The 27,475-nt window shown below is 40.8% G+C and overlaps 1 protein-coding gene across 1 annotated transcript; it reads right to left on the bottom strand.

Annotated features, from left to right (window-relative positions):
- Window positions 1-14,742: 14,742 nt before the first annotated feature.
- LOC114245243 (alkylglycerol monooxygenase) lies at window positions 14,743-27,203 on the bottom strand. Its single transcript, XM_028177339.2, has 9 exons — window positions 27,044-27,203; window positions 25,676-25,803; window positions 23,442-23,593; window positions 22,438-22,541; window positions 19,093-19,255; window positions 18,503-18,654; window positions 16,919-17,050; window positions 15,737-15,856; window positions 14,743-15,067 (listed from the first exon to the last, which is right to left on the bottom strand). The coding sequence occupies exons 1-9, from the start codon at window positions 27,173-27,175 to the stop codon at window positions 14,816-14,818; spliced, it is 1,335 nt and encodes a 444-aa protein (XP_028033140.2). The 5' UTR covers window positions 27,176-27,203; the 3' UTR covers window positions 14,743-14,815.
- Between the last annotated feature and the right edge of the window lie 272 nt (window positions 27,204-27,475).

Raw genomic sequence — 27,475 nt, forward strand, 5'->3', positions numbered from 1 at the left:
CAGGGAAGCTCTGCGCTCGACCTCCCTGTCGACTAACTCGGTGTGTTCGGGGTCCGCGTGTTGAGTGCTGGTGGTGCACTGCTCTTGCAGTGCATCGGCCAGCAGCTCAGCCTTGTCATCGTCATCGAATGCCGGTGGTTGGCCTGAAGGGCGTACGAGGGGAGGCATAGTAGCGGTAGTTTCGGATTTGAGAGTCCTAGCTAGTCGCCAGTATGCTTGGTGGGAGGGCGCGAGTTGTTCTAAATAACTATGCCAATTATCGTTACGCGCGTCGCTTAAGCGGGAGTGGACTTCGCGTTGTAGACGACGCATCCGAATCCGGTTTGAATGCGTGGGAAGACGATCGTAGGCCCGGATTGCCGCGTTCCTAACTCTTAAGAGATTCCTAAGATCGGGGGACAGTCTGATGCGGTGGAAGCTGTCCTCCACATCGACTTCTTTAGAAGATCTAATAATCGCGGAAGATATGTGATCGGTAATGATGTTTATGGATTCGACGGTGTCCTCGGGGGATAGATTCGAATCCGGGCCGTAAGGGAGGATTGGCGGAGCGGTGTCGGCTAGGCACGTGCCCAGCTTATTCCAATCCACCATGGTCCTCGTAACAGTGACTGGGTTGTGGGGGCGACCGAGCTGCATAACGACAGGTCGGTGGTCTGAGTCGAGCTCTGACATTGCTTCGATGGAACGCAAGCGCAGAGTTACGTTCCTAAGCAATGCCAGGTCTATAGTGCTCGGACGGAGCGCGATGTTATACGGATAACATGTTGGAGTTGGGGGACCGACTATTTCAAAGGTGAGGTCGTCTATAAACGCGTCGAGACGCCTACCGTTAACGTTAGTACGATGGCAGTTCCACCTAGTGTGGTGGCAATTTAAATCGCCTGCCAGGATGACGGAGTCTCCCATGCCGAACAGTGACTCGATGTCACTGCTCAGAAGGGGCTTGTCCGGGGGGAGATAAACGGATGCGATGACGATCGGCTGGTGTCCCGTCAGCGAGATACGGCACACTGACGCCTCGATATGTGAGAGCGAGGGAGTATCGAGAGGGACAACGTGCAGGGCCCGCCTATAGTAAATGGCAGTCCCGCCTTTGGAGGCGGTGAGTCTGTCATTCCTAACCATGACGTAATTCGCGACTTTCGGGTCGCGACGCGAGGGCTTCAGACAGGTTTCCTGCACTAATAGAATATCTACAAGATTATCGCGGAGGAATTCGAAAATTTGATCGCGTTGCCGCGCGAGTCCGTTAGCATTGTAGAATGCTAACGTAAGGGAATACGGTTTTTCTCTACCTTTTTGCGCCATTGGTTACCGGTAAAGATTTTATAACGTACGCGACACGGACTCGTAAACGTCCATGTGATCGAAAGCGGCCGCGAGCCGCTGTTCGGGGGTTACCGACCTACGTATCGCGTCTGCGAACGATCGCAGACGGTCGAAGTTGACCGCGGTGACGAAGTCGCGCACGAGCGCGAAGTCGTTGACGGCAGAGGGTTGCGGGGGACGGAACGCGGGCGCGGGGCGAGGTGCGAGCAGGGGCTGGGGCGCGGGGCGTGTCACGAGCGGGGGCGGGGGTGCGGTTTCCGTTCCCGCCTTCGTATACGGCAGCGGTTTTTTCCACGCCGACACCGTGGGAACTGCAGCCGGCACGAAGGCGGGTTTCGGCACTGAAGGCGCCGAAGTCTTTGGGCCGACGGTTCGGGGGGCTGGGTGGGTCGGACGTTTTCGCGGAGCCCTAGGACATCCACGGTAGTTCGCGGGGTGCCCTTGCTTAAGGCATAGGACACAGCTTGGAGGTTCGGTCGCGGTTTCCCTAACACGCGAGCAATCTAGTGTGGCGTGGTCGCCGAGGCACTTTACGCAGCGGGGGCGCGCGTGGCAGTTACGAGCCGAGTGGCCGTAAAGCTGACATCGGTAGCACTGCCCGGGAGTGCCACGCTTATGGGGGCTTCGATCGAGATCCCGGATAGGCCGCAAATTGTCGTGAGACATGCGATCTTCTTTTTGGCCTCCGGGGTGGGTTCTAGAGCTACCAGGATCATGTTGTAGGGCTGCTTGCCCCGCCCACTGTGCATCCGGTGCACGCTAACTAACGGGAGGGACTGAGCGGTCAGATCCTCCTTTATGTAATCGATGTCTAACTCCTTAGGGACTCCGCGTATCACTACGCGGAGCTCGCGGTCCTCCTGAAGAGCATAGGTGTGGAAACCTATGTTCTCCTTTCGGAGGTATGAAGAGAGGGCCCTATGGTCGCCCGGCGTTGCGACCTTTATCTGAATCCCATGCGCGACGTTACGCGCATGGGTGTAATTAATTTTGTTGGCCTGAAGGGCCTGAGACACGCGATTCCACGCTGTCTTCTCTTGAAGTATCAGCGGGGGCGGGGCAGCTACTTTAGGAGCGGGCGCGGGCTTGGGACGCGGCGGCGGGGTTACGCGGCGAGCGGAGTCCGACTCCGGTGTCACGACTACCTGCGGACGGGAGGCGGTCGCGGATTTAGTTTGCTTTGTCGTGGAGCTCCGGGACTCCACGGCGCGAGAACGCTTTTTACCGCGCGTTACGGTTTGGAACCCATCCGAGGTTCCAGGCTGAGGGCTTGACGCGGATTCGAAATCCATCTCCGATTCGGTATCGGAGCCTGAACTCGAAACGATCGAGGTCGCGACGGACGAAGCGCGCGATGACGTAAACGACGCGGGCGCGGGGGTGGGGGTAGCGTTAGGCGCTATGTGAGCCGCATCGTCGGAACGTGCGCTCGAACTTAATGCGGCGGCGGGGGGCGCGCGGCGTGCCTCCGAGGCACGGTTGAGAAACGCGGCGACGGACGCGGGGGGGGAGGGATTGCCACGAGAGGCCCTATACCTAAGATACTCGGCCCTAATTGTCGGGTACCTTTCCCGGAGGAACCCGACAAAATCACTGTCACTGACACTAACACTTTCACTATTGTCTTCCATGCTTGCTTCGGTCTTCTTGCCCGGGGGGGGGCGGCCCCGGGACTTTTGTTGAACTCGCCGAAAGGCGAGGCCCCGGATAGGGTTTGTAACCCCCCTGTGCTGCAGGACAGCAAGGAGCAGGGGGGGGGGAATGCCTATGCCGTGAAAACGGCAATCGGCGGGGAAAAGGAAAGGAACCCGCTCGGGCTGTATAGTGCTACAGCAGGCAGAATCGCGAGCGGGGGTCTAGTCTTGAAAAAGACTGTTGTTTTTGGGAAGGGTTAGGAAATCGCTAGCCTGTGAGTGCCACAGGAAGTTGAACGTAGCGATTGGTTTTGCCTTGAAAAAGGCAGTTGGTAAGGGTGGGTTCGCGGTTACAAAACTTTAGCGCACAAAAATGGACCTCGATACGCAGATCGCAAGCGACCAACGGATCGGCACGTCCGCACTACTGAATTGTACGCACGATGTATTCACGGTCACTACACTGTCGAGCACAACTGTGAGTTCAGAGACGCAGCTCGCAAGCGGGCCACGGATCGGAAAGCACGTCCGCGCACGACCGAGTCGTGAGCGAGAATGTAAGTTGTGCTTTTTTTTTTTTTTTTTTTTTTTTTTTTCCTACCTAAGCTGAGAGCCTTGAGAGGCTATGTCAGCGTAACCCTAACTTTTGTAGGTGAGCTCACGGGGCTCAAACCTGATGACGTTGCTAACACGAACCCTAGCAAGAGTCGTGCTTCGCAGAATCTACCACCGGATCGGAAACGCGACCCACTGAGAAGATCCGGCGAGAAACTCAGTGGGCTGTGTCTGAGAGTTAATTTACTCGTCGAGCCCTTCGTCGCAAGCGACGGGTTCGACGAGAACGGTGACCGGTGCTTGAATTACCTAAAAGCACCGTTAGTGGATCGGGCGGATCCGAGATGACGTGTTTTGGGCGACGTCGACTGCTTTCCATTCTGTCCGCAGGATCGGGAATGTAGTTACCGGCGGCCACGATGAGAGGGTTCTCGTGTCGTGCCGCTTTATCGAAGTGGCGCATGGACGCCGACTGCAGATACTTACTGATGGACTCTAAGTCCAGGTCGTCATGGAGGTCGATGTTCCTGACGAACCACGGGGCTCCGACGGCTATCCTGCAAAAACGGGATTGAATAATTTGAAATGTTTTTAGGTGTATGCGGGCCGCGTGAGCGAACACTACACTTGCATAGGTCATGACGGGGCGTATGCAAGTTTTGTAGAGTGTCACCTTATTTCTAAGGGACATTTTACTTCGCCTACATATCATCGGGTAGGTAAGTTGTGCGTTAGCTTGTGACACATTTATATCTCTACTCGCGTGACGTCAGAGCTAGCAGTTTGAATAGTTCTGCTACTGACGTTATCATGTAAAACTATCGTCAACTATACAGACAACCAATACATTTTTGATCTATCCTTAAAAATGCATAATCGACTTCAATTACATTGAAGATACCTCTTATATTTGTTTGAAGTTGCTTGTTCTTTTTTATAATAATTATTTTATGATATTAATTGGAAGTTGTGTATGTATTATGTTTTTTTACTTGAACACTTATCTGTCTTAATTTTTATTTAATTAGGTATGTTTTAATTTTTTTCTTAATTATCTTTTGTTGTACGTCTTGTCATATTATAAATTATGTCATCTGATTTTGGTTTGCTGTAAGAAAACTCATGCTAGAGCTTATCTTGCCTTTTGCTTATATCATTTAAACAGTCTTTAATTATATTTCCGATAATGAATATTTAAATAAACAAAAATAAAACTGAGTTGCTTTTCTTAGTATCTGGCTCAAGAACAATCTTTGAATTCTCCGATCAAAGTTTCCAAGTTTCAACAACTTTGCTAAGTCAACGGTCTTCTAGACAAGAATCAGCATCTTGGGGTTAAATCGAGGAAAAGGAATTGTTTAGATTCAGCTTAGTTTTCTTATTATTGTTGAGTCTATCTAGATTGAAAATTAGTTTTGTTGTTGTTCGTTAATAGGCAAAGACGTAGATAAATGATCTCCTCTCGTTTATATTAAGGTGTCATGCGTATGAGGTGGCACTTTGCTATTGATTTGGTATTGCTGAAGTGACCAGACGACGGTGCCTACTCATCATAAAGGACGTCTACCTCTCATAGTCGGCTTCTCTTGGCAGAGCAGTCGTGGTCATGTGGAATTATTGTTTATTAAAGCCTTGATAGCTGTTCTCCATAATACGCAAACTGAGTTGAACTAGTTAAGTTTTTAGTCTGCCTACAAACTAAAAAATAAAATAATGATAGTAGGGCCCAGTGTAACACCGCACATGAACGCCGTATCAATTTTTTTATATTGCCTTTTGTAAACGGGTGAGAACACTGCATCTCTGACGTTGAATGCTCACGGTGGCTCATCGATGTCAACAAGCCAGGGCACAGTCAAGCTGCTGCTGAGTGCTCTTCGCAGTTATGTATATTACCACTAACTAAAGCTTAAAATGTATTATCGGTTAGGTAAACGATACTATAATCTTCTTTCTTATTCGTTCGATAATAATCGATAATCGAATCGATAATAAAATTTCGAGAGGGTTGAAGGCACGTACCAATTTTCCGTAAACAGTGGTAACGCAAGTGTACGACCCCTATCAAGGGAACGAACAGTACAGATTGTATTTCGATTGCGATCATCCGAATCTGACAAACAAATATGTAATTTACATTAATACCTCCGATTTTCCGTCCGCAATAGTCCGCTGACGATCTAATTGAGGAAACGAATTAATTAATATAGTCAAGAACGAATTTTTGTTTTAATTCTAGAAATTGCGAGAAAAAGACTAGTGTAAAAATCAAGGGATTTTTCTCTTTATTATGGCAGAAAGGCATATGTAACATCCGGTCATTGACCTGTGGATCGAATGGTGAGCGAACGAAAAAACGTCGACGTCGCTCTAAGCACCTCCCGATCCATTAACGGTGCTTTTAGGTACCTCAAGCGCCGGCCACCGTCCCCACCGAACCCGTCGCTTGCCACGAAGGGCTCGACGAGTAAATTAGCCCATAGACCCACAGCCCACTGAGTTTCTCGCTGGATCTTTTCAGCGGGTAACGATTCCAAGCCCCAGCGCGTACCATTATGTAGAAGTCGTCGTGGCCTAAAGGATAAGACGTCCGGTGCATTCGTGTGTAGCGATGCACCGGTGTTCGAATCCCGCAGGCGGGTACCAATTTTTCTAATGAAATACGTACTCAACAAATGTTCACGATTGACTTCCACGGTGAAGGAATAACATCGTGTAATAAAAATGAAACCCGCAAAATTATAATTTGCGTAATCACTGGTGGTAGGACCTCTTGGGAGTCCGCACGGGTAGGTACCACCACCCCACCTATTTCCGCCGTGAAGCAGTAATGCATTTCGGTTCGAAGGGTGAGGTAGCCGTTGTAACTATACTGAGACCTTAGAACTTATATCTCAAGGTGGGTGGCGCATTTACGTGGTAGGTGTCTATGGGCTCCAGTAACCACTTAACACCAGGTGGGCTGTGAGCTCGTCCACCCATCTAAGCAATAAAAAAAAAAAAAAAAAAAAAAAAAAAAACGTATATGTAAAATAAAATTTCAAGAAAGTGTACCATCCGACCAAACCATTCCGTCAAAACGTCAGCCCGCTGTGACTAAAAGAGTCTATAGCGTAGTCGTCATTATCCACTGTTCACTGTGTAGTTCTGGGATGAATATTTTAGGCTCTTTACCGTATATACAATCTATACGGTAAAGTCTACAATTAGCTTCTGTTTTCAGATATACTTGCCTGATAGACAGTAGGATGAATAGTTTCGTATGCATCGATTTCAATTTAAGGAATCCTAAATCGTCGAGAACAAGAAAACGATCGATGTTCATCTTATTTAAAATTTATTGACGACAAACTTCAATAGAGCAACAGATGATAAACATTGCATCATAGATCATGATTTAATTATGAACTCGTTTCATCTATACTAATAATAAAAAGAGGAAGGATTTGTTTGTTGGTTTGTATTGAATAGGCTCCGAAACAACTGAACTGATTTGAAAAATTCTTTCACTGTTTGGAAGCTACACTATTCCCGAGTGCCAAAATTTTTTTGATAAAAATTAGGCATTCTCACTAAAACTCCAATAATGTAACCCAAGGTGTAAAATATTATTTACATCGCGTGCCCTGCGAAAACTATTGATGATAGAATAAAATAACGTACTACGACTTTGTAGAACACATTATATATATATAAGTATAAAAATGAATTGCTGTTCGTTAGTCTCGCTAAAACTCGAGAACAGCTGGACCGATTTGGCTAATTTTGGTCTTGAATTATTTGTGGAGGTCCAGAGAAGGTTTAAAAGGTAGATAAATATGAAAATGCTCCTTATTAAAAAAAAAATAATTTTGTTTTTCCTTTGATGTGTCCCCCGTCGGACGGATTTCTTTTGTTTGTTATAATTTTATTTTATACAAAAGTCTTTTATTTATCGATTGAGGCACTACGAAGTCTGCCGGGTCAGCTAGTTATTTATAAAATATGTCTAACTATTATAGTTTTGCCTCAATAAGTGTTCTTTTATGTAAAAAAATAAAACGACAAATATCGTTGAATTTTTTGTTAAAGACCCGAGCGGAGCTGGAGCTGGCTGCTAGTCTATCATATTATTACTACGTTTATCTAAATTTCAATTTGTCGTAAAAAAATATTAGTTTAATTGACGTTACGAATTAAGTTATGGAAAATTTTACTAATTTAATTCAACATTTTATTTAGGTCGTGGGTGTATTGAATCAGACGTAAGGGATTACGATGTAATAAAATTGTCTTAGATATACGCACTACCTCTATCAAGTTTTTTTATTTATTCGAACTGTAACATGGCGTAATTAAAATTTACTCATTTGACTTTATGGACATAAACAGAGCGGCGGGCTTAAGGCTATTTAGCAAAAACCCAAGGGTGATGTATAAAGTGCTGTGATAGGTGCATCGCTTTATTATTAAGTACTAAAGATGAGATCCTAAACACAAGGTATAAGCGAATATTAAATTATAAATTAAATTGTCTCTTCGTAAAATGGTGCCACTCTATAAATCTAGCATACGTTTCATCATGACCTACGTATGTGTACGCTCACGCTGCCCGCATTGTACATAAACTCTTTCCTGATCATCCAATGTTGTTTCTGCAGGATAGCTATCGGAGCACCGCCGTCCGTGCTGAATTTAAAACTAAAACCGATACCTAAGTATCTTATGGTAGTGTCAGAACGCTACTTCAACAAAGCGGCGCGACACGATAGTCCTTTTATTATGGCCACAGCTAATTGCATATCCAAACTAATACTGTGAACTTTACTGCCCTCTGTTCATTCTTTATCATCACAAGTTAAATCGAGGAGAGCGGTAATAGGTGTCATAGAGAATATACAATAAACTAGTTAGCTGTGTCCAGGTCTGCAGTCGAATTTTGGAGAGCTTATTACATTATTTCCGTAAGTCAACTCGGTAGAACTTTTTATTTATCCCGAACTTCAGCGCGTACTACGTCTTAACTGTAGTAATATATTTTCTAACCCTAAAAGCACTTCATAAAACACACCAGTATACAAAGAACAACGTTACACAACAAAGAAAAAATACGCATTCCTTGTAATTTTTGAATAATTCATTTTTCTGCGTATCATGGAAATTTGAAGTAAGCAGTCTGTATAAATCGCAGTATTTATTGTTTGTAGGCGAATGTCAACATAGAAATGTAGAGCAGCTCTGACGAGTGTGTTTGTTTTGTATTCTCTCTCGGTTTTCTTGGATGCAAATAATCGTGTTTCTGCCATATGTCGTCGAAGTTAAGTGAAGCAATTTATGAATGGGATTATCTTGAAAGTATTGCTTTTATTGTATTGTGTAAGAAAAAAAACGGTACAACTTGGTGCACGTGAATGAAGTGAAACATCTTTTTCGATGTGTAGTATTGTGGTTTTATTTATTTTTCATCCTTAAATCAGATTGCTCTTGTAATAGGGAATGCTGTGTATAAGAGATGCGAAATCTTCAACATTTATTTAAATTATATATTTTTTTTGTTTGTTTATTCTATACAGTAAGCTGTCGTAAGACATTCAACCGTAGTTTTGATAAAAATAATTTCGGCGGTGCATGCACAATGTCCATTGACATGTCCATATCAATTAATCTACAGTACATCTAGTAGATCTTGAGGCACTCTTCTTCTGAGTCTTCTTGTAGTCATTAGGTTGTCCATTAAATGCTTAGCAAGGTTATTCGGATGGGCTTCCAATCTTACACAATATGCTTTAGCTCGATGGATTACTTCATGTTTGACTTTTCTTATGGCAAGATCATAATGGATTCTTTCATTTGTAACATACCATGGTGCGTTCACTATCATCCTGAGCGTTTTTGATTGAAATCTTTGGAGGATTTCAATATTTGAGTTTGACGCAGTACCCCACAATTGGATGCCATATGACCAAATGGGTTTAATAACAGATTTGTATAGTAAAAGCTTGTTTTCAACTGACAGTTGAGACTTTCTATTAAGAAGCCAATACAATTTACGTATTTGCTGACCCACCGCAAGACGCTTGGTGAATATATGTTTTCTCCAAGTCAGTCTCCTATCCAGGTACATCCCTAAGTACTTTGTATTTTCAGATTGCGGGATCTCTATATTATTCAAGGTGACTGCAGGACAAGTTTGTCTTCGAGTGGTGAAAGTAACTTGTACAGACTTAGATTCATTCGCTTTGATGCGCCATTTTTTTAGCCAAGTGTTGATATTATTAAGGCTGTTCTGTAGTTTATAAGAGGCTTCGTTTGGATCATCGTCCATGGTCATTATTGCGGTGTCATCAGCAAAAGTTCCCATTATCGTACCATCAGTTTCGGGCAAATCAGCTGTATACAATAGATATAAAGTGGGGCCAATGACACTGCCTTGGGGAACACCGGCATTAATTGAATGGAGAGGCGATATTTCATCGCCGTGTTTAACAAAATAATATCGGCTACTCAAATAAGATTCAATGAAAAAATAGAAGTTGGAAGGGATCTTCTTTTTAATTTTGAGTAAAAGTCCTTCATGCCAAACTCGATCGAAGGCCTGAGATATATCTAGGAAGGCAGCCGTGCAGTATTTTTTTCCCTCAAAAGCTCTATTAATATATTCAACAAGTCTGTGAATTTGTTCGATTGTACTATGTTTCCGTCTAAAGCCAAACTGATGATCTGGGATTAGTTTTTTCGTTTCAATAATAGGATTCAATCTTGCGAGAAACAGAATCTCCATGATCTTGGACGGTACAGGGAGCAAACTGATAGGACGATAAGATTTCACGTCCTCGCCACTTTTTCCAGGTTTAGGTATCATCTTAATTTGAGCTACCTTCCATAAGTGAGGCACAAACTTAAGTCTGAAAATAGCATTGTATAATTGGGTCAAGAAAGTAATTCCCTCTTGAGGTAACTCTTTTAAAATAGTTGCTGTTATTAGATCATATCCTGGTGATTTATTAGGGTCAAGATTCTTTATGACAGATCTTGTTTCGGATTTACTAATTTTTTTGAAAGGAACCTCAATAACATGCTCATTCAATTCCGATTCATTGGGAGGCATAGCCGAATTATCCATCGCATTTGGTGTAAATACATTATCCAGGTGTTCAGCAAAGGCTTTAGCTTTGTCTAGATCGCTAGTGGCCCAAGTTCCATCAGATTTCCGTAGAGGAGGTTGGTGGTTTATAGGACGTTTAAGGTATTTGGTAGCCTTCCATAGCGAATAGTCTGTTTTCGATGTGGCATCCAGCTCTTGCATATATGTATTTGTTTTTTCGTTTCTCTCACGAGCCAAATGTATTTTCAATTTTGTAATACTGTAATTAAATATTTTTTTGTCATCAGGATGCCTCGTAGTTTGCCATCGTTTTCTTAATCGCCTTTTTTCTGATAACAACGTTTTGATTGAAAGAGAACATTGCGATGGTTTTACAATTGGTGGGGCGGGTGTCGCCTGCCAAGCAGAATGTTGTACAACAAAGTTAAAATGTTCAACACCATCCGCAATGTCATCTTCTGTTTTTAGAGGTAGATTGATGTCCAAAGAGCCAGATACCAATACACGAAAGTAATCCCAATCGGTCCTGCAAGAATGCAGTCTACATGTTTTCATTTTCCTGGCTATATTTCGACTGAGCGTTATTATGACTGGGGAGTGATCAGATGAGAGATCAAAACTGGATGTACACTCTATACATGCATTATTGATGCCTTTTGTGATACAAAAATCTAACAAGTCTGGTACCTTCCTTTTGTCACTCGGCCAATATGTTGGCTCGCCAGTTGAACAAACATTTAATCTTAGTCGTTCAATGCAGGAAAGTAACTGTCTTCCCTTCGTTGTCACAGTTCGAGACCCCCAGCTTGTATGCTTAGCATTATAATCTCCACCAGCCATAAATCTATGTCCTAAGGAATTAAAAAACTTTTCATAATCTTCATTCTTAATGCTATGTTTTGGAGGGCTGTAAAGTGCCGATATGGTGATGGGTCCCACCCAGTCTTGAACAACGATGTTTGTTGCTTGTATTATATCAGTACAGTAATGAGATCCTTCATAGTGCTTGATGTTACTTCTGATTATAATTGCACTTCCTCCGTGGGCGGAGCCATCTGGGTGCATAGTGTGATACACATTATAATTTGGTATATTGAAGTAACTCATCTTGGTGAAGTGTGTTTCTGAGATCAGAAATATGTCTATTTTGTTTACTTCAATGTATTTTTTAACCTCTAAGGTGTGTTGTGACAGGCCATTGGCGTTCCATAAAACTATTTTGATGGAATCGAACTTGGTATAAGTTTTGTTGTTAGAGATATCATTAGATTAGTCATTGTTGTTAGTTGTGTCATTATCTGTTTCATCATATCCATTAACTCCCGTATGTCATTACTATTATTGTAGGTTTCATTATATTTATTATTTCCATTTGTATTATGATTGATTGTATTATGATTATAATTATTATTATTATTATTAGATGTAGGCATATTTTCTGATAAGTGGGCTGTTATTGGGTAGCCAGCTAACACTTCACTATATGTAGGGTTTTGCTGGCTGAGTTGAGGATTAGATTGTTGTTTAGACATTTTGTATGCAATCTGTGTCTTTTTCTTTTCATATTGTGATGGAAACCTGATTTTCTCTAACTCCCTATAGATGCTACATCCCTTGTAATTTGCAGGATGATTTCCACCACAAAGAACGCATTTAACATCATCAGATCTAGTTTTCCGACTACATTTGGCTGATAGGTGGTCTCCTGCACATTTTATGCATTTTGGACTCCTTCTACAATAGGTTTTAGTGTGACCATATTGTTGGCAATTTCCACACTGTGGTATTTCTCGTTTAGGTCTTGGAGGCTCAAATATTACTCTGCAGTGAAGGAGGGATTTTATGTCGTAGACAGATTTGTTATTTTCTTTCTGTTTGAGTTCCACCGTAAACATAGGTAAAGGTTCCTTAGTGATCCTGCGTTTAACATTCCAGATATTTGTACATTCATGCTCAAGGAGCGACAGAGCTTCTTTTATGTCCTCTGGATCAGTAGATGGATGCATATTTTTTAGCATCACTTTGAAGTTTCTGTCTTCCTTTGGTTTGTATGTATAAAATTCAGTTTTTTTGTTCTCAAGTTCTTTGACTATTTTTATGTAAGTATCAGGAGCTTTTGGTTGAATTTTAACACGTTCGTTTGGTAACACTTTAAGTTCATAACTATTATCTCCAATATCGTTTAAAAGTGTTATAAGAGGCTTTATATTGCTCACTCTGTCTACAAATATTGGGGGTGGTTTAGGTAACTTCACCACAGTATCGGTTTTATCCGTGGGTTCGCCGGGGCTATCAACCTCAAGATTAGCAAATCTGTTTGATGTAGAAAATGGATTTGAGAGCCAATATGTATCAAGTTTTTTTTGCTTTAAAACTCCATGATTGTCCGGACTAGACCGTAGTCTTTTGCTTCTAAGTACGTCGTTCCAGTCTTCAGTCTGTTTATTAGTTGGCGTAGGTTGTGGTTTATTATTAAACATTCCTTTATGGAATATTTGTTGTGATAAAATTTTCGTTTTGTTCCTATCTTCATGGGATTGCAAAATTTTGCCCCCCCCAGAATCCGTGGGGCAGCCTGAGTTTCGCACTGGGCTCTGCTCAGAGAGGGATTCCCCAGCCTTGATACAAGAGCTGGAACCCTCCTGGGGTAGTTTGTTCTTAAATCTTGCTTCCATATTTAATTTTATTTATGCCTACAATCGGGCAGACGACCTAGCCTTTGGTGAGCCAACACCTATGTACAAGGCAGCACTTGGTTTATTATTCGGAGTACCGTCTCCTAGACCAACAGCCAACCAAGGCTTTCGAGGATGGTCTCCCCGGGTCCGAGCTTTGATTAGAGTGGCGGCTCCTACTCGCCACTGACGTCCAAATGTCATTGGGTTTTGCACCGCTTTATAGAGACTTCCCCGCCACGAGAAATCCCGGTGCCCCTCGAAATGGACCGCTCAATTGTCCGCGACTGCACATGGCAGCTAGCATCCATATCTGGAAGCCGTTTCGCTATCCGCAACCTGCGACGCGCGTGGTGGCACAGAGCATGTGCCATCTGGGAATGGTGCCCAGACCACGTAAATTAATATAGAAAAAAAATATATTTTTTTTTTTAAATTGAGCGCGGCAACCGAATCATGAAATTCCGTAACGAAAAAAACCTTACACCGATCACTCCACCTACCATGTAGTTCGCGTTCAACACATTCACACGTTGCGCTTGTGTAGTGTTGGTGAATAAGCGCGTGGCGTGACGTCACACTGCATGCGCGTCATTAAAAATCTGCCCATCTCTCTCTCGCGCGGTCTAGCTTATGAGTGTGAAGGGGACAGTTAAGGTTTTGCTTTTATTAATGTTTAATATAGCGTGGTCTTGTTTTATTATTGTTTTAATATTAAGTTATCATTGTCTAATTATAATTGCATAAGTTGATAAAAAATGCTATGCAATAGCTTTACCGCGGCAGTTCCAGAGTGCCTCAAGCTTTTTTTTTAAATACTTCATTAAAATATTGGACACTACTTATTGCTAACGCTCACGTTGGCCTGTAACAGGTATACGACGCGCATGCGTTCGAGTGCCACGGATTCACTCTCGCTTTATCTCTTTCTAGCCTGGTAGCGTTAAATGTTTAACGCAACCTTGTTGGAAGTCGCATTAGAAGTTTCACTTCAATAAATGTACGGTAATGAGAGGTAAGAGAGATTGGGTTGTTTAATGTTGTGTACAAAGTCGTTACTGTTTTAGGCTGCGGACTTGGCGTTTACGATATGGTTGCATCGGGCGTCTTATCCTTTAGGCCACGACGACTTTTATGTATTCAAATGTGTGTACATATTTACTTTTATATATTTAATTTAAGTTAATAAAAATTGATGCGTTGCAGTTTGTATATTGTATTCCAATGACTTTGCGTAATGCCCAAATTATCAATTATATTATGATTATTATTATTTAATATGGAAAAATGTATTGAGATATATTATTATATTTCATTAGTATATTTAGTTATTAATATTTAGTTATAGATTGTGGGCTTCGAATGTGATTATAAACACACATTTTCATAGGATACCAAATTCTCAGACGTTCGTAGGGCCATGTTTGGATTAGAAGATTTCTCATGTTGAAATTAAACAAAGTTTTATGAAAATCACATAATTATATTATATATTACTTAATTAAATATTCATAAAGTAACACAAGATCGAAAGTTTAATCTAGCTTTAAGCCCTTTATCTCACTATAAGCTCCAACGTACGATAACCAGAAAACTCCCGAAAGCACATACAGCAGTTCCAGAGACGACGACATAGGAACCACCAGCTTCACAACCAGTACTAAGCTGAGACACCGCAAGGCTTCGTAGAACGGAGCTTTTGGCGAAGCGTCTAAAATCATCCCGAATATAATGAGCGAGGCAAATATGTACAATACTAGAATGGCCACTGTTGTTGTCGGCAATTCCTGAAAAAACAATTTGTTATTATAGTTTTTTGTTTAGGTTTAAATGTCTAGTAATGGGAATCATTAATCACGTAACAGCCGCGTACATACACAAACGTAGGAACATAAAACAATATGTCTGGACGTGGCTTCGTGAGTTCCTCTAAAAAGTCCATTGAAATCTCAGTATATTGTCATCATTACTACTAAGATATTACTAAGACCATTTTATTTCACCGAAATTGATGATTACAATTTCAAATAAATACACCACACCACATTCGGATCTATGTAATTTTTAAGACATAATACATGTTCCATGTCATTATTAAGAGATATTTGTATTATATAGGAGAATATCTATATACTTTATTATAGTGCTTAAAGTTTTTTGTTGACGCTGGCAACAGGGGCGTCACAAAAAGCCGAATGTCCTATTGAAAAAAGAGCATGGGTTTTTTTATTTTATTTTTTATAGCCTATATGGGTGGACGAGCTCACAGTCCACCTATTGTTAAGTGGTTACTGGAGCCCATAGACATCTACAATGTAAATGCGCCACCCACCTTGAGATATAAGTTCTAAGGTCTCAGTATAGTAACAGCGGCTGCCCCCATTCAAACCGAAACAACGCATTGCTGCTTCACGACAGAATGTGTCTTCGTATATCAGTCAGGTGATTGTACTTACAGAGTTGTACAAGAAGAGCTGGTGGAATCCATACAGTATCAGTCCGTAGTGAGTGAGCAGATAAGCGGTGCACCACTTCGGAAGGATCACGTTGTACTTGACTTGTGTGTGTATGGCCGGCTGAAAGTCATAATATATGAGTTTTTTTATTTGCTATCAAGCAATACCAGTGTTACCAGCATTCTTAATCCTGCTGACCAAATGGTAAACAGTCGACCTCGCCTAAAACACGTTATTTCAGATCCTTCCGGCCACTAACGGTGCTTTTAGGTACCCCAAGTACCGGTCATCATTCTCATCGAGCCCGTCGCCAAGGGCTCAGCGAGTAAATTAACCCACAGACACAGCCCACTGAGTTTCTCACCGGATCTTCTTAGTAAGTCGCGTTTCCGATCCGGTGGAAGATTCTGCGAAGCACTGCTGTTGCTATGCTTAGTGTTAGCAACGACGTCAGGTTTGAGCCCCGTGAGCTCACCAACTAGTTAAGGCTACGCTGAAATGGTCTCAAGAACATCAGCCTAGGTAGGAAGAAAAATGTCTTACCAGAGCCTTTACCAGTGGTTACCACCTTAAAGCAACAGTTCTAAGGTCTCAGTTTTAACAGTGACCGACTTTGCAGTACCGAATGCCTTGTGCGAACAAAACTAACAAACAAGTATTGTGAATTCAACGGTTTTCGTTATATTGTACTCCAAGTGCGGAAGACATAAGATAAGGATAAGGAAATTTACAGCAGCTCTGGCTTAAAGATATTGGATCAGAACCGCTCTACTCTCAACAGTTCAGTCCAAGATGCCATCCGGTAGGTAGGGCTAATCTAGGAGAAAGTTATTAAAGGAGGCCACGACCCTCAGCTTTGAGGATTATCGACGCAAGGAAGTGGAGGTGGCTTAAGTGGAGGTGGCTTAAAGAATAACACTCCTGGTGTACTCGTATCGAGCGATGTTAAGTGTAACTGCTACCCAAAGACACACGTACGTGGCTGACGTTAGCCAACTAAAGACACGATGTTCAAATCTCTCTCCAACGGCTCTCAATTTGTGTCAATACGCGGGTGTTGGTTCTCAAATTTTGATACCTTAGGGGCCAAGTGGACTTTAAATGCGTCCACTTAACTAATGCAAATATTATTGAACCCTATATCTATATTTAGCAACAAAAAAATTTACGAGTACAACTCACATCTTCCTCCATATCCCGGAATCTGATGGTGCTGCCCGGTTTCCAACTAGGCCTGTCGAGCACAGCTTGAAGTTTGTGCTTCCAGCTGTCGAAGCTTTTATATTTTTGCATCACGTACCGCGTGTAATAGGTCTGTAAATGATATTGTTTTATTCAAATCTGATTAAAGGAAGGTGTTGTCAGTTTATTGGTCACTCCCCTTCGCTCACTCCTCTCTTAAACATATCGTCTTTCACGCAATCCCTCCATTTTTTCTTAGGTCTACCTCTTTCTCTGTAGCCTTTCACACTCTCTTACCAACCTCATTGTCATTTCGGGATAATTGTCATTAAAAGATATATCATATTTTCTCTTAATTCTTCAAGAATCAATCAAATATACAGCCTTATGTAATAAATCTACATTGCTCTACACACAACAAGGTAACAAAACGTAAGCCTTACAAGTTGTTTTGACTAAATGAATAAATAGTATCTAATTGCGATTTCTTAGAAGTATTACACATTACACATTATTATGTTCTTGTTGTTGAATCACGAAGGCTAACGAGTTTGGCGATAGTAAAGCTACAATTCTTTAATTCCAGCTCCGACGCTATTAATACATCATATAAGTAACAATGTATCTGTGCTATTTAGCCTTAAATCATCTGAAGCCAATGTTAAATGTAGGTAAAACTTATTTGTCACTGAAATATAGTAAAAGTACTACAAGAACAAACAAAGAAACTGTGTCGGGTAGCAATCATATAACTCAAGATATTTAACAGATGCCTGAATCTCGCTTACGACATTTTCAAGATAAGCTTGCATATATATAAGCTCCGAACAACAACATTGGGATCGTCAGTCTACCCAGCAATCTACAGAGCAATATCACTCGCTCGGTGGAAGTTCTTCCCTTTATCGTAAACCTCCAAACTGGACTCCCCTCCGAGATCGGATCCCGGATTCCTATATACAATGAGATGTCGACTCTAAAATACATCTTTGAAATACTATTAATAATTATTATTATATTACATTGTGTATGAACAACCAGTATGGAAAATATCAACTTTTTTTTTTAAATACGTAATCTGGGTACTACATGATTATTTTTTTGTGTCCCCAATAGCTCTACTGTGTGGTGTTTCAAGATTATCCATTCTTTCTGGGACACCCTGTAAACTAATGTCTCAAGTACGGAGCTCGCAGCTGAACTCCAATAGCAGACGAACACCAGTCACGACCGCCGTATCAAGTGGAATTGTATTTATAATATCAATTAAGTGGATTGCGTAATGGCTCGCCTCATTAGTTGCACTTGTCGTAATTGAACTTTGATTGCTGTCCCGATTGCTAATGCTTTCAGAAGATATTTTTGCAATCGCCAAAGTAATATTCCATACAATAAGTGGTAAAGATTTAGTAATACATCTTATTTATTATAGATAGTATTAATGCAGTGACCCGTATGGATATGTTTCGCAACGGTGTTTGGAGATAGTTGCTCAGTCAAGTATTTGCAAAAAACCGTTTGCGGCCTAAAATTGACTCACATATGCAAAGTTAAGGGGGGGTTGAAGTGCGTAAGTATATTCACCTGCAAATGCAGAGGGTTGAAGGAAGGCTGTTGATAAATGAGACCATAGACAATGCGGTCCTCCTCCCGCTCTGCCCTGAAGGTGCCAAATAGCTTATCCCAGAGGATGAGGACTCCGCCATAGTTCACGTCGATGCAGTACGGGTTGCTCCCTACAATTGAAACTCTTGTCAAATGTTGACATATGTACCTTAAAGGTAAAATACTCGTGCCATTGTGAACACTTGAACATTTCCAAGCCAATATTTCCCAGATAGAATTTCTCGTTAAAGCTATAACAATGCACACTAAAGTTGCACTGACACCTACATTTAAATTTATTTAAGTATTCAAGTTACGATGTATATAAGCTCTGGTGACCATTTCAGAGCAGGTTGCTTATTTATCTGACTAATCAGTCTCAAATAAGCCTAAACACTTCATTTGTTAAGTAACGAAGACTTTCTTACTTGGGAGATGTTGGCGGTTTTAAAAATATAAGCAATACCAGACGCACAGCCAAACCGCCTGTCGCCGACTCTCTGAAAACTCTACTTTTCTATTTCTTCCCAGTATGTACACAGCTATTTAGAATAGTAAATGAAACGCACCGTGATGAATCCTGTGGTGACTGGGAGTGTTCAGAATGTACTCTAGAGGGCCGAGGGTTTTGATGGTCTCCGTGTGAATCCAGAACATGTAGAGGTAGCTGAACTGGTGGTGGACCAAAAACTGCGCCGGAGGAATCGCCAGAGCCAACGGGAGGTAGAATATCTGAGCAAAGATGCAGGGTAAAATTATAATTTGCGTAATTACTGGTAGTAGGACCTCTTGTGAGTCCGCACTGGTAGGTACCACCACTCTGCCTATTTGTGCCGTGAAGCAGTAATGCGTTTCGGTTTGAAGGGTGGGGCAGCCGTTGTACACTTGTGACTTTAGAACTTATATCTCAATGTGGATGGCGCACTTACGTTATAGATGTCTATGGGCTCCAGTAACCACTTAACACCAGGTGGGCTGTGAGATCGTCCACCCATCTAGGCAATAAATAAATAAAGAAGTTACCAGCTGGAACATGAGCTGTTTGTGTTTTTCTTATTACATACATGAATGCACGACCCATTTGGTCTTAAATGATACCTAGAGTCCATTGATATCACAACCTTGAGACGTGGGTATTAAGAAATTGTATTGAAGGCTATTTAATCCATGAAGTAAGCGGCATAAATAGGCACAATGGTAGTACCTATCCGTGCTGGCTTACAAAACAAAACGAGTATATAAATAAATATAAATATTTACTAACAATCACGCCACCTTAACTGGTCCCGTGATAAGTTCGTAAAGAACTTGTTTTACAGGTACCAGATAACGGAAATAAATGTAAGATTTTTATTATACACATACATATATTTAATATACATCCATAACCCTGGAAAAGACATTTATATTTATCATACAAATATCTTCCCTTGGCGGGATTCGAACCCGCGACCCCCTTGTGTAGTGACCATGTCACTTACCACTACACCAGACGGCCGTTATAAAGGAGAATAAAGGAGTACGTATTATTGCGTGACAAGAAAACCAAAATTTATTTTCTAATGTAAACATGAAGGCGATAAAGGCGAATTTTGTGAGCGCGCAACGAAACGAACAGTCACGTTTCCTCGAGTTCGTGACCTCGCGTGAGTTGATTTTTAATTTTGTTCTACATTGCGTGTTTTACCGAAAACTATTCGAAGCATATCGAACACCCTGTATAAAACATATTCTATGTTGTTTTGATATACATATATATTTGTCGGAGAAGCCACAATTATTAACACCATCGTCAGATACCGTAGGGGCGAATAGGGTTATCGAACTAAGATAAATATTGAGTACACCAATCACGTTTGTTGGCTTAGAACAATTTAGAAATCTCTTGACGTTAGCAAACGAAAACGAATGACGGTTCTTAGGACGGAGGCACCGCTCTTCAAGAAGGCTGGTTGGAAGTGTGATAGCGTCTACGGCCCTCTATCGGCTATGCTCTGTCGTAGCACGAAGTTAGCCGAGTTCTGACGATACCGCAATCGTGCTGCCATCTCCCGGGAATCATGGGAATCATGCTGCGTTTCGTTTAGCTACCAAACTAATGACCGTCTCCGACATATTTATATTAACACGTTAATTGCCATGTCGATTTCTCTCTTCGATCTTCTTATTAAGGCGCCGGAATAATTAGTAGACTCTGGGAAAGACGAATCCGAAGATACAATAACAAACAAAAGAAGGCAAAGTTCGACAATCCCAGGTGCTTAGTAACACAAATCGACATAATTACTTCAGGGCGCCGCGTAGGGCACCGGTGACCTACATGGCAGTCAAAGGGCTAAGTAATGGTATCAGAAACGGGTTTTTCCACATATCTCTAGCAAGTCTGTCCAATTAGACTGAGGGAGGAATGTTTTCAGCGGAATAATCATTAGAGACGCGAAACATCTGAATTGGAATATTGGATAGGCTTCCCTAATTAATTTCTATCGTTTGGAAAACAGTTGAGCGGCCGCATCTTTAAGAAAGTTTCAGCAAATATTTTCTTCGGATAAACAGTCCAAAGGAAATACTACTTTTAAGTTTTTTTTTTTATTGCTTAGATGTGTGGACGAGCTCAGAGCCCACCTGGTGTTAACCACTTACTGGAGCCCAAAGACATCTACAACGTAAATGCGCCACCCACCTTGAGATATAAGTTCTAAGGTCTCAGTATAGTTACAACGGCTGCCCCGCCCTTCAAGCCGAAACGCATTACTGCTTCACAGCAGAAATAGCCGGGGTGTGGTACCTACCCGTGCGGACTCACAAGAGGTCCTACCACCAGTAGTAAACGTACATAAACATTTAAAGTGTCCGATAATTTATTTGTAGACTGTGGTGGTTTCAGCTAAGACAATATTAATTTTCATTCTTGCCAAAACAACGTGACTTCATTTGCTTACGCCCATTGTAAACTAGCAATTGTTCGACTGAATTCAATTTGAACAAAAGAGCCTTACTCGGAACTCAGACTCCGTTTGAATAGCCTCCTCAGTTTGAATAACAATGTAACACAAGTTTCAAGTTCGTCATCTCGTAAACTGTAGCCCAAGAATCAGTAGTTGCAGCTTCATATTTGAAGTGCTCTTCTTACATTGGTTATGTCGCTGTGTACTCGGCTGATGCGAAGATAGGGGGGTCTACGTTAACTGGACATATAGCCAATTGTTCTATAGTGAAGCAGTCATGCGTTTTAATTCGTGTGGTACGGCGTTTACAAGCTTCAATCTCTTAAAATAAGCTGTGGCAGAACACTAGCCAGATGGTTAGATCTAGTAAAGGAACCACTTGGTGGCAGTCTGTACCGTGCGGTCCATGCTACACATGATCGAACACTGTGGAGAAACGTCACATATGGTCGCGATCCTCAGCAGCAAAGGAATGATATAGAAGGTAGAAGATTATCACACTGAAACTTACGGGTTCCAGTACTTAATACTGTTTCACCGGTAAGTGTAACGCCATCTATCGCCGAATAGCTGAACGAATATCAAAGGATCTAGTAACATCCAGAACGCGCGAGGAGTACAACGCCATCTATTGTCGTATGGCGAAAACACGCATCGAAGATACTCGACTTGTGAGAAATGTTCTCGACTATTCTAGGGATTTCGTCTCGACTGTAAAAGCGTTGCAGAGATGGCACGCAGTCAGTCAGTAATTGGAACTACTCGAAACGAAACAGCGAACGGATCGCCTGAAGCGAAGCGGAAGAAGCGAATTGAGAATTTTAAAGTGTTTGGGAAGTGTTTTAAGTGTTCTAAGTGCTAATACAGTGTTAACTTGTAATTCTGCAGAATTTTTATTTATGCCGAACCCCAGCGCGTAACAATACTATCCCATCTAGCACATATAAACAAAAATAAATTACTTACAAATCCACACCAGCCTTGAAGGACGGACTGTCGAATACCGACGCCCATGTTGAAGTCTTCAGAAGTATGGTGCACTTGATGATGTGCCCAAAGTACGTGGACCTCTGGATTCAAAACAAATCTAGAATGAATCTAGTATCTAACTCCCACCACCATATATGAGATCGGAGATGAGTAGTAGAACGAGGAGAAATAGTGATAGAAGGAAGAAGAGATGATAGTAGCAGGAAGTAGTGATAGAAACAAATAAGCGACATTTGTTGTGCAAAAGAAAAAAAAAGTTGCACAACGCTATGTATTATATGTATTATATGGCTGTATTCGCCTTGGAAATTGTTCTTGAACATGTTTTACGTACGTATTTTCTTCGAAAAACTATTAGCCACCTGCGGTATTTTGGAGACCGGCAAAGTATAATATCATCGCTCGTAATGAGTACACCGGACATAATAGTCTTTAAGCCACGACGACACTATTGATCACGTTGTGTCTACCGAAATTTGTTTCTCCTTAAAGATAATAATAATTAATTAAATATTATGTAATTGGAATAACATTTTAAAGTGTTTGTATACAAGAGTTTTAATTTTTGCTAGAAATTGAGAAGGTTCTTTTCTTACAAACTTAGTTCGTTATGATAGTTAGTTATAATAAAATTCGCATCGTAGGTACCTGTGAATTTTATTCAATATAGTGTGCTCTTTGTCTGGCCAAAAAAATATAATGATTCTAAGTTGTTTATTTTTAAACAAATATTAATTTTGTTTTCTTTGACCGACTGTGTGTACAGCGTTATGCAAGATAGTCAAATATAAATATTTTATCGCGGCTAAATTGGAATGTACCCTTTCTTCTTTTGGGCTCAAAAGAAGGTACGATGTCGGAATGTGCAATAAGTCTTTGTATTAGGGGCCCGCAAGACTGAAAATACCGCGGTGCTCACCCAAACAGCTATGAAATACGTGGAACTTAGATATTTATTTAATATTCTATGTTTCAGTTACCATGACAAGCTCTATGCATCCAGTAGTAGAAGAAGTCGACTCCTACTGCCGCCAGGAGCCATGTGATCGTACTGTCCCATGGTAACTCTAATAGCCTCCAGTTAGTATATATCCAGGTATATAAGTAAGCTTCTCCACCACGCCATAATAGTCTAAAATGAAATATAATATTATAATGATATGGGATATACTAGAATGATTGAACAACAAAATACTTAAATTCTGTAATACACTAAGAAAACAACATTAAAAACCTTTAATCTCTTTTTTAAATTATTTAAACATTTTTGTTGAATTATGTAAAACTGAACTCTTTTTTCTGAATGAAAGAGAGGTCAGTAAATCTGTCTAAGAAAAATCTTTTTTTAAATCTAAAGAGCTTGAGAGGTTTTAAATAACAAAGGTATTTCTCTGGCTATGTTTGATACTTATTTTAGTCGCTAACTTTGAATTATGTCTTGATATAAACTGTTAAATGTTATCCATTCTAGTTTGGATTAACTTTTACGCTATCGCGAACGTTAAAAAACACACACTGAGCACACTGATATCTCACTCAAGGTGACTCACGTTCACGCATTTACGATCTTTCGTGAACACTAGTCGCGCCTGATACTTTTGTTTTGGCAAATAATAATCTCCAGAAAATATAAAAAAAATTCAACTTGTACATTGAAATTATTTTATCAGCTCTGTTCTTTAAAAGTCGTTCTTCGTTTTTCCAATTAGGTATCTCAGTTATTATTTCGACGACAAATTATCTTGACATCAAATACCGAATTTATTTTTTCGTGTAATTTCAGTCTTGACTTTTACAACGAAGTTCTTAATTTATTCGAGAGTTGGTAATTTGTTTTAAGTCTTCGTTGTTTCTAATTAGTCGACCGTGGAGTTCATTGGAAATTCACGATGGCTTTGAGGTTTTCTGGCGAATTGAACTTTTCAGATTTTTTAAAAAATATCCATCCTCCTTGTTCGAAGGTTAATTGATGTGATAAAAGATTTTAATTTTATTCATGCAGCACAAACATATTCCGTGAGGGCTGCCGCTTCATATTTCATAGGCATTTAATTATGATTTCGTGACGTTGGACTTAAAAATGTAGTGAATCTTGAATCGACTGCATTACTTATAGTGTTACGCGCTGGGGTTCGGGATAAATAAAATTCTACCGAATTACAAGTTAACACTGTATTAGCACTTAGAACACTTAAAACACTTCACAAACACTTCTAAAATTCACTAAAATTCTCAATTCGCTTCAGGTGATTCGTTCGATGTTTCGCTTCGAGTAGTTCCGATTACTGACTGACTGCGTGCCGTGTCTGCAACGTTTTTATAGCCGATACCACTTCCCTAGAATTATCGAGAACATTCCTCACAAGTCGAGTATTTTAGAGATGTGTTTCCGCTATCTGACAATAGATGGCGTTGTACTTTTAGAGCGTTCTAGATGTTACTAGATCCTTCGATTTCGTTCGGCTATTCGGCGATAGATGGCGTTACTCTTAACGGCGTAACAATACTATAAAACACTCGGTGGTGTACGCGTAGTAGTTAGCAGCCCTGACTGCGTCGCCGAAGGTCGTAAGTTCGATTCTCACATCGGGCAAACATTATTTGTGATGAACAAGTTTATTCGGTCTTTGTCTGTCTATCTATGTATACTAGTGATACCCTGGTAGTCGAAATTCGAATAAAAAATTATAAGCTTGTACACTATTAGGTATGGTTCTATTGTCAAAGACTAATATACTTCTTTACTCACAGATTTCGCAAAGATTACACTTTAGACAAATATTAATAAAGACAAACAATATTTAATCTATTCTCAATTTGACCACAGACTATAAGCAATAAGAAAAGTTTGACAATAAACAAATAGTATGCATGCGTGTGTGTGTCAAATACATGGTAGTGTGTGTAATGTTTTTTATAATTGATTTAATGTCTTTTTTATGCATAATTTTAAAAAATATTATTATTCTGCACTCCTTCTCTATAAGTGTGGGAAATTTCAAACTCCTGCGTCCGCGCAATTTTCGTAAAAAGGGGTACAAAGTTTTTGTTTCACATGTATATATTATAACATATAAAAGTATGTTAAACAGTATCTGGTACCTATAACACAGGGTGTCCTAAATTAGGGCCGGATGACGGTGCGTGATTTGTTTGAAGTAAAAAAAAATAAGGCACCCACAAAAGTCGATTACCAAACTAACACAAAACTCGCCTTCCAGTTTCAAGTAATAAGCCGTTTGATATACTTGTTATTCCATCGTTCAGCCGAATTCCCTTCTTTCCTTGCAGTTTCAAGATGATATGCTCTAGTATCAGGAATGTGAAGAAATATGGCCATGACTGAAATGAAAAATATTAAAGCTGTCTTTATAATCACATTTTAACTATAAAAATATAGGAGTCTGGGGAGGCAAGGATTCCAAGGGAACCTGGTGTCAATAAGTCGGACTAGCTGAATGCCACTTGACAATGACAATGACAATAATGATGACATCTTGGCATTGACAAAATCATATCAATGTTGTAGTCGTAGAAACTTGGAGTATCTTCTTTTAAAATAATATTTGTCATATTGTAACGGTACAGCTGTGTTCCTTATCTGATCGTATGACCCATGAGATCCCTTAAAGTTGCTATTGGACAATCCTCGCCAGGCTTCTATCAATATTTGCTAAGAGACCCCGATATATAAAGACCTCTCAGTTGGTAAAATGTTTATGTAGTAAATTCTCGCCACGCGTTGTTACCCGTCATAGGTACTAGGTATCGCCATGCTGCTTATTTATGAATTGGATGCAGCTGTTGTGGATGCAGCTATTGTGCTATTTTAATTGATATCCCGATCCGATATCTCCAAGTGTGTTAGGGGACGGTGGGGAATGCTGTAGCAGTATCTGTCGGAGGTCGAGGAACTGTAGAATATCAATTTTTGCCCGATGTTGAAAACCAGGTAGATGCTTGATTCAATTCTACTTCATTACACACAAACCTGCGGTGTTGAGCGATAGGCAGTTTTAATCGATTCAGTTCTGATATGTACTGCCTATCATCCTCAATGGGTAGGTGGAGGCTTGGTGATTTATTTTTGATATAAAAAAAACCGGTGTCTGTTTTTATTATTATTGCTAAGATGGGTGGATGAGCCGGGGCATCTTGAGACATGGTTCTAGCTCTCAGTTTTTCAGTACAACGGTTGCCCCACTATTGAAACCGAAACGCATTACTGCTTCACGTCAGGAATAGGCAGGTTGGTGATACCTACCCATGTGGACTCACAAGATGCTCTGCCACCAGTGATTACCCAAATTTTAATTATTGCGGGCTTGATTTTTATTACACGATTTTATTTCTTCACTGTGGAAGTCAATTGTGAACATTTTTAACAGAAAAATTGGTACTTGCCAGCGGGATTCGAACACCGGCACAGTTCCAACGCTAAATATGAATGCACCGGGCGTCTTATCTCGCAGGCCACGACGAATTCAACCCACAGTCTTTCGTAACCGAATCCTCCGGTGGAGAGCTAGACAGACAAGCATCTCAGTAGAACCATTTTCCCTGCAGATAGAAATTGACTTACTTGAACATAAAAATTTGGCACTTCCTTCTGCGTCTCAAAAACGGTGTCTTGAGGGTTAACGAGGTAGAACATACGGCCGAGGCCCTTGGACACTTCCGAGCTGTGTGTCGAGTTCCTACACAACGATTCCATAATGCATTCGCACTAAGCATTTCCAATAAGCCAGCACTGTTTTTATACCGCTTCCAAGAGCATTAATTAATTGTTTGAACAATTAGTTTTTATTCATAATATTGTGAAATATGTTTTATGTGTTACGAAATTGTTTGTAGCGCAAGTACATATAATATAATTTCGTAATTATTTTTTAAATATTATGTCGAATAAAATTGAATAGAACTGGTCTAGTCAGATTTTATTGAAAATCTTATTATTAAGTATAAATTTTTTATTATAATCTCATTAATACCTTATTTATAGTAATATCATCTT

Source organism: Bombyx mandarina, chromosome 09 (genome assembly GCF_030267445.1).
Source record: "Bombyx mandarina strain Sakado chromosome 09, ASM3026744v2".
In the NCBI taxonomy this organism is placed as follows: Eukaryota; Metazoa; Arthropoda; class Insecta; order Lepidoptera; family Bombycidae; genus Bombyx; species Bombyx mandarina.